We start from the raw sequence: 12653 nt of genomic DNA, 5'->3' as shown, positions 1-12653 counted from the left end.
TATAAATATTATTTTAAAATTTTCCTGTTATTAAATATTTCTGTACAGTTTTGTAATTTCCCCAAATTTGTTCAGTTATGAGCCCCTCATTGGACATTGTTTCTTATTTTTTTCTATTCTACATAAGACCTTTTTTACATCTCTGGAGATCTATTTCAGCACATATCTCTGCCGTTTGTTATACTAACCTCTCTCATTCAACTTGGAATTACTTCTTTACTTACCGTGCTAATTCATGAAAGAAAAATTTAAAGATACAAGGAAAGTAAAAGTTCCACTGTAACCCATACTCTTAGGGACTACTGTTTGAGCAGTCCCACTCTTGGGGTATGTCCTTCCATAATTTAAAATGAATATATAAGCCTTCACTATAGGTATATTTTAAACAAAAACAAGATCATGTTCCAGGTATTTTGAAAATTTCCAGCTTTCTGTTATTGGTATCTAGCTTAACCCCACTGTAGTATGAGAACAGACATTGTATGATTTTCTATTCCTTTAAATTAATTCAATTCATGTGTGTTTTATGGCCCAGGGTCTGGTTTATCATGGTGAATGTCCCATGTGGACTTGATCTTGAGAAGAATGTGTAATCTGCCATTGCTGGATGAAGTAGTAGTCTATAGATGTCAATTACATCCAGTTGACTGAGGGCGCCGTTGAGTTCCGCTATGTCCTTACTGATATTCTGCCTGCTGGATCTGTCCATTTTCGATAGAGGGGTATTAAAGTCTCCAACTATAATAGTGGATCCATCTATTTCTTCTTGTACTTCTATCAGTTTTTGCCTCACATGGTTGCTTTTGGGTTTTTTGTTTTGTTTTTTGGTTTCTGGTTTTTTGAGATAGAGTCTCTCTCTGTCACCCAGGTTGGAGTGCAGTGGTGTGATCTCCACTCACTGCAACCTCTGCCTCCAGGATTCAACCTATTCTCCTGCCTCAGCCTCCCAAGTAGCTGGGACTAACTACAGGTGCCCAACACCACACCTGGCTAATTTTTTAAATGTGTTTTTAGTAGAGACAGGGTTTTGCCATACTGGCCAGGCTGGTCTCGAACTGAGGTGATACCCTGGCCTTCCAAAGTGCTGGGATTACAGGCATGAGCCACCATGCCTGGCTTGCCTCACATGTTTTGACACTTTGTTGTTAGGTGCATACATGTTACAAATTGTTATGTATTGACCCCTTTATCATTATGTAAAGCACCTCCTCATCCCTGATACATTTCCTTGCTCTGAAGTCTGCTCTGTCTGAAATCAATATAACTACTCCTATATTCTTTTGATTAATAAGGATAATATCTCTTTACTTTTGATCTGTAAGAGTTCTTATACTTAAAGTGTGTTTCTGGCCAGGTACAGTGGCACACACATGTAGTCCCACCTACTTGGGAGGCTGAGGCAGGAGGATTGCTTAAGCCTAGGAGTTGGAAACCAGCCTGGGCAACATAGACCCTATCTCATTTAAAAAAGTAAATAACAAAGTGTGTAGACAACATATAATTAATTGGGTCTTCTTTTTGGTCCACTCTGACACTTTCTATTTCTAATTAGTGTATTTAGACCACTGACATTAAAAGTGATTGTGATGGATTTGTATTAATATTTACCAAATGTTTTACTGTTTTTTATTTTTTGCCCTTGTTCCTTGTTTCTATTTTTGTCTTTCACACTTTCTGCCTTTTGTAGTTTTAATTGACCATTTTATATGATTCAGTTTTTCTCCTTTCTTAGCATATCAATTATATTTCTTTTTTACTTTTTAGTGGTTGCCCTAGAGTTTGCAGTATATGTTTACAACTAACCCAAGTCCACTTTTAAATTACACTATACACCTTGCAGGCAGTGTGAGTACCTTATAATAACAAAATACTCCTAATTATTTCCTCTTGTTCTTTGTATCATTGTTGTCATTTGTTTCATTTTATAATAAGCTGTAATTGTTTGAATACATTCTTGCTATTATATTTTGTTTTGTTTTTTATTTAGAGACAGGTTCTCCCAATATTGCCCAGGCTGGCCTCAAACTCCTAGGTTTAAGCAATCCTCCTGCCTCCACCTCCCAAAGTGCTGGGATTACAGGCATGAGCCACCTAGTGCAGCCTGCTATTATTATTTTGAACAAACTGTTATCTGTTTCATGAATTAAGAATAAGAAAAATAAACACTTTTATTTTAATCTTCATTTACTCCTTCTCTAATACGTTTCACTTCCTTATGTAGATCTGAGTTTCTTACCTACATAATTTTCCTTCTCTCTGAAGAACTTCTTTAACATTTCTTGCAAGGCAGGTCTACTGGCAACACATTCCCTCAATGTTTGCTTGCCTGAGAAAGTACCTCTCTTTTACTTTTTTTTTTTTTTCTCAGTTGGAGTCTCGCCCTGTCACCTAGGCTGGAGTGCAATGGCACGATCTCGGCTCACTGCAACCTCCGCCTCCCGGGTTCAAGCGATTCTCCTGCCTCAGCTGCCTGAGTAGCTAGGATTACAGGTGCATGCCACTATGCCGGCTTTTTGTATTTTCAGTAGAGACAGGGTTTCACCATGTTGACCAGGCTGGTCTCGAACTCCTGACCTCGTGATCCACCTGCCTCAGCTTCCCAAAGAGCTGGGATTACAGGCATGAGACACCACGCCTGGTCGTCTCTCTCTTTTACTCTTGAAGGATAATTTCACAGAATACAGAATTCTAGGCTGGTGGGGTTTTTTTTTCTCTCAACACTTGAACCATTTCATTCCATTCTCTGCTTCTTTGCATGCTTTTTGAGGAGAAGGAAGAGTTAATTCTTATCTTTGCTATTTATAGCAAATAATTATTTCTAATCTTCCTGTGGCTTCTTTCAAGATTTCTTTTCTTTATCTTCGGTTTTCTGCAGTATGAATATGATATACCTATGTGAAGTTTTTTGTTTTGGGGGTTTTATGCATTTAACTTATTTGATGTTCTCTGAGCTTCTTGGATCTGTGGTTTGGTGTACAACATTAATTTGGGGAAATTTTAAGTCATTATTGCTTCAAATGTTGCTTCTGTTTCTTTCTTCTCCTGGCATTCTCATTATGCATATGTTATACCTTTTGTAATCGTCCCACAATTCTTGGATATTCTGTTACCATTTTTTTCCAGTGTTTTTTTCTCTCTTTTTTTTATTTATTTATTTTTTTTTTTATTTTGAGATGGAGTCTTGCTCTGTCACCCAGGCTGGAGTGCAGTGGCGCAATGTTGGCTCAGTGCAACCTCCACCTCCTGGATTCAAGCGATTCTCCTGCCTCAGCCTCCCGAGTAGCACGTGCCACCACGCCCGGCTAATTTTTGTATTTTTAGTAGAGAGGGGGTTTCACCATGTTGGTCAGGCTGGTCTCCAACTCCTGACCTCGTGATCCACCTGCCTCAGCCTCCCAAAGTTCTGGGATTGCAAGCATGAGCCACCACACCTAGCCTTTTTTGGGTTGATTTTTCAGGTTTGGAACATTCTGTTGAGATATCCTTAAGCTCAGACATTCTGTCCTCAGCCACAGCCAGTCTACTAATGAGCCCATCAATGGCATTCTGCATTTCTGTGACAGTGTTTCTGACCTTTAGCATTTCTTTTTGATTCTTTCTTAGAATTCCCATCTCCTACTTATATTACCTGTCTGTTCTTGCATGCTGTCTACGTTTCCCATGAGAGCCCTTAGCACATTAATCATGGTTGTTTTACATTCACAGTCTGGTAATTCCAGCATCCCTGCCATATCTGAATCTAGTTCTGATGCTTGCTCTGTCTCTTCAAACTCTATTTTTTGCCTTATAATTTTTTGTGGAAAGTTGAACATGATCCTGTACTGGCTCTTCTGGAAGTTTCTGCCCTGTTCTCAGGGAGCTTCCTACTGTGGTAAGCTGCAATTCCCTGTATTTACCTGTCTGTTTCTGTTTCTCCAATTTTAGGTCAGCAATTTGCCCCCTGACCTTACCTCTCTGCCAGATCTAAGAAGAGTTGCTGGTAATTCCAAGCTCCTTGCATGCCAGAGGCGAAGCCACACTAGAAGTCCCATTGCCCATATGTCAATTGGGTTGTCTTTTAATTGTTGATTTCTAAGTGTTCTTTGTACATCTGGATACAAGTTCCGTGTCAGATGTATGATCTGTAAATATTTTCTCTCATTCTGTGATTGGTGTTTTTACTATTTTCGCTGCAGCACAAACGTTTTTAATTGTGATGAAGTCCAACTTATTCTCTTCTTCTGTAGCTTATGCTTTCATGTTATACCCAAGAAACCATTGTCTAACCCAGGGTCACAAACATTTACCCCTATGTTTTATTCTAGGAATTTTATAGTTTCAGCTCTCATGCTTACTTCTATAATCCATTTTAGGTTCATTTTGTATAAGGATTGAGGTAGGGGTCTAACGTCATTCTTCTATGTGTGAATATTTAATTGTCCCAGCACCATTTATTGAAAAGACTATTTTCCTCCATTGAATTGTTTTGGCAACTTTGTCAGAAAATTGACTCACCATAATTGGGTTCTCTCTAAATAATTTTTAGCTTTTATTTCATTTCCTGTTATTTATGTTTTCCTTTTATATGACACAATAGCTATTCAACATTGTGGTTCTTTCCATTTCAACTTCAGTTCTACTGTTTTTATTTAGATTGTCATAAAAGAGAAAGAAGGACATTCTGTTTGACTAAATGGGGAATCAGAGTAAGCATAGGCTCAAAGAAAGAATGCACAGAAGCGCAGAAGATTGTTTCAGAAAAAAATGAGGCCAGCTGGCTAAAGTATAGAGAACATTTATGGCACTGTGGTAGCATTGAAATATGATTATTATTATTTTTTTTGAGACAGAGTCTCACTCTGTCATCAGGCTGGAGTACAGTGGCTTGATCTCAGCTCACCGAAACTTCCGCCTCCCAGGTTCAAGCGATTCTCCTGCCTCAGCCTCCCGAGTAGCTGGGACTACAGGGATGCACCACCTCACCCAGCTAATTTTTGTATTTTTAGCAGAGACGGGGTTTCACCATGTTGGCCAGGATGGTCTCGCTCTCTTGACCTTGTGATCCACCCACCTCAGCCCCCCAAAGTGCTAGGATTACAGGTGTGAGCCACTGCGCCTGACCTAAATATGATATTTTTAAATGATAGAAAAGTATCAGAAGCAGATTGTGGTTAGTCTTTGAAAGTTTGGTCACGAAATTTATAAACTGGATGGGCACAATGGCTCATGCCTGTAATCCTAGCATTTTAGAAGGCCAGGGCAGGTAGATCACCTGAGGTCAGGAGTTTGAGACCAGCCCGGGCAACATGGCAAAATCCCGTCTCTACTAAAGATACAAAAATTATCCAGACAGAGTGGCACATCCCTGTAATCCCAGCTACTCAGGAGGCTGAGGCAGGAGAATTGCTTGAACCCGGGAGACGGAGGTCGCAGTAAGCCAAGACTACGCCACCGCACTCCAGCCTGGGTGACAGAGCCAGACTCCGTCTCTAAAAAGAAAAAAGAAAAGTGAGGGCTGTAAAAACTACACTAGAATTGATAATTTAGAAGCTGCTATTATTTTTAAGAATTCAATTTTAGTTCATCAGCCAGGTAGAAACTAAATGTCATTATACTGAAGATTATATGATGAAAATATAAATGTAGCAAGTTCAGAGTTAAAGAAGAGACAAGGGTCCAGGGTTAGTGGTAGGTTCACAGTTAAGAGAAGTTGTATTATTACCCCAAGTGGAAAAAAATTTACATATTTGCAAAGAAAGGAAGGAGCCATTGGGGAACATGGGACTGAAGACAAGAGAGTGACAGGAAGCAAGAAGGAAGAAAAGAGGAGTTGTTGGAAGGGAAGGGAGGATAACTGAGCGGAAATACTCCACAAGAGTTATGAGGAGGGGCTGGGTGCGATGGTACACTCTTGTAATCCCAGCACTTTAGGAGGCCGAGGTGGGCGGATCACTTGAGGTCGAGAGTTTGAGACCAGCCTGGGCAACGTGGCAAAACCCTGTCTCTACTAAAAATAAAAAAATTAGCCAGGTGTTGTGGCGCTTGCCTGTAGTCCCAGCTACTTGGGAAGCTGAGGCAGGAGAATGGCTTGAACCCGGGATCCGGAGGTTGCAGTGAGCCGAGACTGTGCCACTGCACTCCAGCCTGGGTGACAGAGAAAAAAAAAAATTATGAGGAGGATAAAATATATCACCCTGGGTAGGAGAGAGAGAAAATTAACACTAGATGAGCAGAGAGAACTTTTTTCCTTCTGAGTTGGAGGGAAGGGTGAAAAGTTGGGAGTGAGTACAAATGGAGGAGGGGATCGCACCCCCAGGAGTTTCTTTGAGACGCCCTTGCTCTTCACAGTACAAGGAAAATTTACTGTAGGAATTTGTGGGAGTAACGATGAAGAGAAGTGCCACAGAGCCCCTGCAAGAGCTCCACTTTACTCGCACGAATCTGTAAACCAGCCTTTGGCTATATTTCCATGACTTCACCAGGAACACTCTCCATGAGAGATTGGGTCAAAGGGCTGATCTAGATTTAGGCATTGACTTGGATCAAGCAAAGACTGAGGTTAAAAGTTTGCTGGTCAAGTCAACCTTTAAGTGTATAAAAGCATTTTTAGCTAGTGATCTGGTTCAGCATTCAGAATCCTGACACTTCAGTGACAGGGAGATGCACCCAATGGTAGTTTAGCAAAGAGGATTAGCAAGAATCTAAACTTCTTTGTGCTCCATTCCTTGTCATCATCGATACTATTGTAATAAAATGAGGACATATTTCTTAGCTATTGCTTTGACTCTATGTATAGAGAGTTGCAAGATTGGCTATTGAAGTTGGACATTGTCTACCTGAATTGGCACTGCTGATTAAAATTGGGAGGTGGCAGGGAGAGAGAGAGAAGAGGGGAGAGAGGCGAGAGGTTACATCTTTCCCTCCTCTGAGGGAAGGGAGGAGAAATATGTATTAACCCTTGGTGATGGGAGAAGGCAGCCTTCCTGTGGTGGACAACTCTGAAGCTGTCTGAAAGACAATAGTAATGGTTGACTGGAAGACATTGACAGGTTTTAGATAAAGCACGTTAGAGAAATATTTTCCTTTGCAGAAACCATTTCCTTCCTTCGCAGAAGGAAAGCACAATTAAGTCTTATTTTAACTGCCTACAGATAAACAGGTCTGTGGCAGGCATGCTGCACTGTATGTTTTTCTAGTCCTGTATGTCAACATAGTGATCTTAGTAGTGACAAATAGTGACAAAAATGTATTTGAGATTTTATATATACGTATATATGCATATATACACATGTGTATATATATCTCCATGTGTGTAAATGTGTGTGTGTAAATGTGTGTGTATGTGTGTAAATGTGTGTGTGTAAATGTGTGTGTGTAAATGTGTGTGTGTGTGTGTAAATGTGTGTGTGTGTGTGGATCCATTCTGGGTGTTTCTACTTTGCTTAGGAAGGAGGAGAAACATAATTGTTTTCACTTCATCCCAAATACCAAATGAGTGTTTTTGGTTCATCTCAGGCACTCATCCCAGTGACCACAGCTGCCAGTCATGATACAGTGATACCCTGTACCTAGAAATATATTTTTCCTCCATATAGTCCCTTACCTACCAGTAAGGGTTTCACTGGAATAAATTAAGCCAAGAATGTGAAGTTTTATGGGGTTTATCTGTATTTATTGCTATATAACAATTCATCCAAAGCTTAGTGGTTTGAAACAACAATAATTTACTCTTTGTCAAAATTTTAGAGTTGCCTTGCTCGGCTGGGAGGTGGTTCTCCTCCATCTGGGATCGACTGAGGTTGCTTATGCTGCTGTAGTCATCTGGAGGCTCGTCTGGGACTGGGAGAACCAAGATGGCTTCATCTACATGCCTAGTGGTCAATGCTGGCTGCTGAGTCTGCATGGTCTCTCCAGATAGGCAGCCAGATCTCTCTTTACATGGTGGCTCAGGCTCCCAAGAATGTGTAGGAAAGCCGTAAAGCCTCTTAAAGCCTGGGTTCTGGCACTCACACTATGTCACTGACGCAATGCCACAAGCTACTGGTCAAAGTCAAGCATAGGCCAGCCCAGTCAAATGTGGGAGAGCACTTCACTGCCACTTACCAATGAGACCAGTTGTGGAGATTCCATGGCCATTTTTAACCTCTTGCAGAAGAATTAAACACAATTCCATCTGCAAAATGCCTTATAGTATATCTGGCACAAAGCATATTTTTTCAAAATGTTTATTGTTTTTGTTATTATCATTACATATGAGCCTTTTCCTCCTGAATAAAAGACACTTTTTGAGTATAAGGAGGTGGGTGAGTTTTTCTTTAGATGAACTGAAAGTTGATCAGAATATGTAAGACAAGAAAATAAAACCATCCAGCTGGGCGTGGTGGCTCACGCCTGTAATCCCAGCACTTTGGGAGGCCGAGGCGGGTGGATCACCTGAGGTCAGGAGTTCAAGACCAGCCTGATCAACATGGTGAAACCCTGTCTCATACTAAAAATACAAAATTAGCCAGGTGGTGGCAAAATTAGCATGTGGTGGCACATGCCTGTAATCCCAACTACTTGGGAGGCTAAGGCAGGAGAATTGCTTGAACCTGGGAGGCGGAGGTTGCAGTGAGCCAAGATCGTGCCATTGCACTCCAGCATGGGCAACAAGAGTGAAACCCCATCTCAAAAAAATAAATACATAAAATTAAAACCATCCATATAGGATTTGTTACACTAGTATTAAAACTAAATACACACGTTGTAGAAGAATTTGGGTATTTCAGCAAAATGTTCAGTTGAAATGTGACAAATTTGGCAGATGTAAACTAGGAAAAAGCAAATGAAAAATTTAAATTGTATTGATATGCTTTGAATTTGTGTCTCCACCCAAATCTCACATCAAATTGTTATCCCCAGTGTTGGAGGTGGGGCCTGGTGGGAGGTGACTGGCTCATGGGGGAGAATTTCCCCTTTGCTGTTCTCATGATTGTGAGTTCTCATGAGACCTGGTTGTTTAAAAATGTGTAGCACCTCTCTCTCCGCTCTTTCTTTCTCCTGTCCTGGCCATGTAAGACATGCCCTGCTGCTTCTTTGCCTTCCCCCAACAATTGTAAGTTTCCTGAGGCCTCCCCAACCATGCTTCCTGGACAGCCTGCAGAACCATAAGCCAATTAAACCTATTTTCTTATAAATTACCCAGTTTCAGATAGTTCTTTAGAGCAATTCAAGAATGGACTAATACACGTATAAAATTTTCAAAACGTCCCACTCACAAGTTTCTTAAGATTTAAGAAGTCTCACCTCCCCCTTTGTAGTCGATCTGATTTTTAATCTTTGATTTTTGTCTTTTCTTCTATTGCTTCTTTAGGAATTAGAGAATAAAATCCCAGCACGATGTTCCTCACTGGAGACACCAGTTCAGCTGAGGACAATAGAGCAGCCACCCTTCCTCAATGTTCAGTACGTACTTAACATTGTACAATGGGGGGTACACGGGGAGCTTTACGTTCAAGTATCATAAATATTCAAACCATTGAATGCACAGTGACACACTTGGGAGCCATGGGAAACACCAAAATGTCACTTTAATGACTTAACATTCTTAGTCACAGAGAAACGTAGTTCTTCCTAGGGCAGGTGGGCAGAAGTGCTGAGCTGTGTTCGTGATAGTTTGGTTACATAATTCGTTCTAAAGAGCCATTCACCAATGTTAGCTCACTTTCTTTTTGTTTTCTTTAGGAAAAGATGTGTTAACCAAAGAACAATCCAGCCCAATTTCCAGGCTGAAGGTTTCATGGTATCAGTCCAAACATCGCACTATTTAACTCCCAAAAAAAACACTGGAAAAAAAGGCTATCAGTGCTAATACATTTACATATAAAATCTCCATATATGTACTAATTTCTAAAACAGTTATAAGACAGATACACAATTTGGGGTAAACTAACAAAACAGACTATTATAAAATATTAAAGGCAATCCTCCTGGTCGCCTCTTACTTGAAGTTGGCATAACAGAGAATGCATCAGTATATTCCGGTACCACCTTGTAGCCGAGCTCATACTGGTTCCAGGGTCTGGACCACATGTGTAGCCTCAGTAGTCGCAGACTCTTGACCTTCTAGAAGACCTCCAAAATCCCTTCTGCTTTCCCATGTGTTAGCTCACTTTCAATGTGTTGCCCTTGCAATAAAAGTGACTAGGATTGAAAGAAAACTCTGCATTGGGCTAAACGACCTAAATTTTGGGCCTAACCTGAGACTATGGCCTCTTTGGCCTTCCAGTGTAATGGAAACCTCTTAGAAATGATAGGATTTGTAGGAAATACAGGATTTTAGATGGGGACAGGTCCTCTCAGGGATCTCTTACTGTTTTTTTTCTGCCAACAACTATTCCTAGATACTCCACGAACATAACCATTTGCTCTGGTCAAATATCCCAGTGATCAATGACTATTACAGCCTTCTCAGGACTGGATTCCTGAACATTCTGGGGGTTCTTTGGAAACCAGGATGAAGCTTTGATATCTAAGTCATCTGGCTCCCTTTCTTCCTTCAGAGAAGTATAGCATTGCTCAAAACAAGCAAAGGCCAGTCTCCCACAGCTGTTTCTCTCCATGGTCACTCATAGAATTTCAGAGTTGGAAAGATCTTCAAGACTTTTGAGTTTAATTCTAAGTGCCTAATTTTATAACAAGCGTTTATAAGATGTGTCTAAATAATACATCTTTGGGGGAGTGAACCAGAGATTTGACCTCTCTGTTCTCTATTCCACATTGCCAAAATTGACTCGGTTTAGTTAGGCAAAGATATCTTCCAAAGATAAAAATGCTTTGTTTTTATGGTTATTTGTTGTCCTATGGTTATTTGTTATTTTTTCTAGGGTTTGTGGGTCTGCCAGAATATTACATTTTTGTCAGTCTCGTGACTTACCACTTTTTTTTCTGTCCACAGCTGCCAGAATTATATGCATGTATTGTGAATTTTAATAAGGAGAGCAAGAAATCAAATCTTCTACAAATGCATGGTACTTCACTTAATGAAGCACAGGAAGTACTTGCTAAAAACCTGAATGTCATGTCATTCACCAGGGGCACTGATGTGAGAAGAGATCTCCAACCTGTTATGAGGGGCACAGTGGTTAAAAAAGAGCAGAAGCGAGCATCCATGACCGAGCTCCTCCACAGCAGCTTACTGGCGGGCTCCCTCTCTCCCGTGGGGAGGCTCTCCAGGTCCCGGCAGAGGCTGTCACAGTGTGGGATCTCCCCTCCCAAGCGCACTTTTCCTTGTGAAATTCTCAGTGATCACTCGAATGCCTTGGCCCAAGTTACCGTACAGAAGAAGGTTCCAAGCGCCAAAGTCTTGTGCAGCCTAGGCATTTCCAGTGCCACCCCGGAAAAGTTCGTTTTGGAAGATAAACTTCATAGATACTTCTTAGTGGACCCAGGTAATTTAAACAGATGAGGTTATGTGGGAAAAAAGAATGGAAATCTCACTGCAAATTTACTAGAGCAGAAATAGTCCAATACTGACCTACAGCAATTTTGCCATTCTGAGGTTCATGGCTGCTATCGATATGTTTACTTCATAGTGTCAATAAAATGCAGAACAAGCCTGGAAAACATAGAAAGACCCCATCTCCAAAAAATAAATAAATAAATAAAAATTAACTGAGCTTGGTGGCATGTGCCTGTAATCTCAGCTACCCGAGAGGTTTAGGCGGGAGGATCACTTGAGCACATGAGCTCGAGGTGGCAGTGAACTATGATCACACCACTGCATTTCAGCCCCGGTGACAGAGAAAGACCCTGTCTCTTAAAAAACGAATAGGTAAAAATAAAAATAAATTAAAATTCAAAACAGAGAATCCAGAATTCCAGGATCAAGTCTCAGATTCATTCTTAAAAGATGTATTGTTGGGCCAGGCGCGGTGACTCACGCCTGTAATCCCAGCACTTTGGGAGGCCAAGGCGGAGGCGGGTGGATCACCTGAGATCAGGAGTTTGGGACCAGCCTGGCCAACATGGTGAAACCTGGTCTCTACTAAAAATACAAAAAATTAGCTGGGCATGGTGGCAGGCGCCTATAATCCCAGCTACTCGGGAGGCTGAAGCAGGAGAATTGCTTGAAACCAGGAAGTGGAGACTGTGGTGAGCTGAGATCACGCCATTGCACTGCAGCCTGGGCAACAAGGACAAAACTTTGTCTAAAAAAAAAAAAAGAAACCATGAAACTTATGATGCTGAATTTTAATGAGAAGGGAGTGTCTTACACTTTAAGTCTCCATCTTATGTAAATTGAGAGAGGTAATATTTTATCATTTTGTTAATAGATTACATTGATCAAATTGATTACATCAATTTGTGATGACCCTTTGAGGTAGTTTCTTGATTCAAGATAAGACCATTTTCACAGCTAATATTTTGATACCCCATTTTTATATTAAAAGTAGTGGGACAGGGCAATATGGCAAAACCCCCACTCTACAAAAAAATTTTAAAAATTAGCCAGGCGTGGTAGCATGCACTGGTAGTCCCAGCTATTCGGGAGGCTGAGGTGGGAGGATAGCTTGAACCCAGGGGTTCAGAGGTTGCAGTGAACCAAGATTGTGCCACTGCACTCCAGCCTGGGGAACAGAGCAAAACTCTGTCTCAAAGATGAAAAAAAAAAAAAAAAAAAAAGTAATGTGAGA

At 40.9% G+C, this 12653-nt stretch overlaps 1 protein-coding gene across 1 annotated transcript; it reads left to right on the top strand.

Annotated features, from left to right (window-relative positions):
- Positions 1-9253: 9253 nt before the first annotated feature.
- C15H9orf153 (chromosome 15 C9orf153 homolog) lies at positions 9254-11635 on the top strand. The gene is made up of 2 exons (XM_077966294.1): positions 9254-9423; positions 10916-11635. Exons 1-2 carry the CDS (start codon positions 9358-9360, stop codon positions 11423-11425), a joined length of 576 nt encoding a protein of 191 aa, XP_077822420.1. The 5' UTR covers positions 9254-9357; the 3' UTR covers positions 11426-11635.
- The last annotated feature ends 1018 nt before the right edge of the window (positions 11636-12653 follow it).

The sequence above is a fragment of the Macaca mulatta genome, chromosome 15 (assembly GCF_049350105.2).
Source record: "Macaca mulatta isolate MMU2019108-1 chromosome 15, T2T-MMU8v2.0, whole genome shotgun sequence".
Classification (NCBI taxonomy): domain Eukaryota; kingdom Metazoa; phylum Chordata; class Mammalia; order Primates; family Cercopithecidae; genus Macaca; species Macaca mulatta.
This window is presented reverse-complemented; position numbering and strand designations above follow the sequence as displayed.

What these genes read in the sequence shown, in the direction of transcription:
- C15H9orf153 (XM_077966294.1), top strand. Translation starts at nt 9,358, where the DNA reads ATGTTCCTCACTGGAGACACCAGTTCAGCTGAGGACAATAGAGCAGCC. An exon ending in CCACCCTTCCTCAATGTTCA is followed by an intron (nt 9,424 to 10,915) that starts GTACGTACTTAA and finishes TTCTGTCCACAG; the next exon opens with CTGCCAGAATTATATGCATG.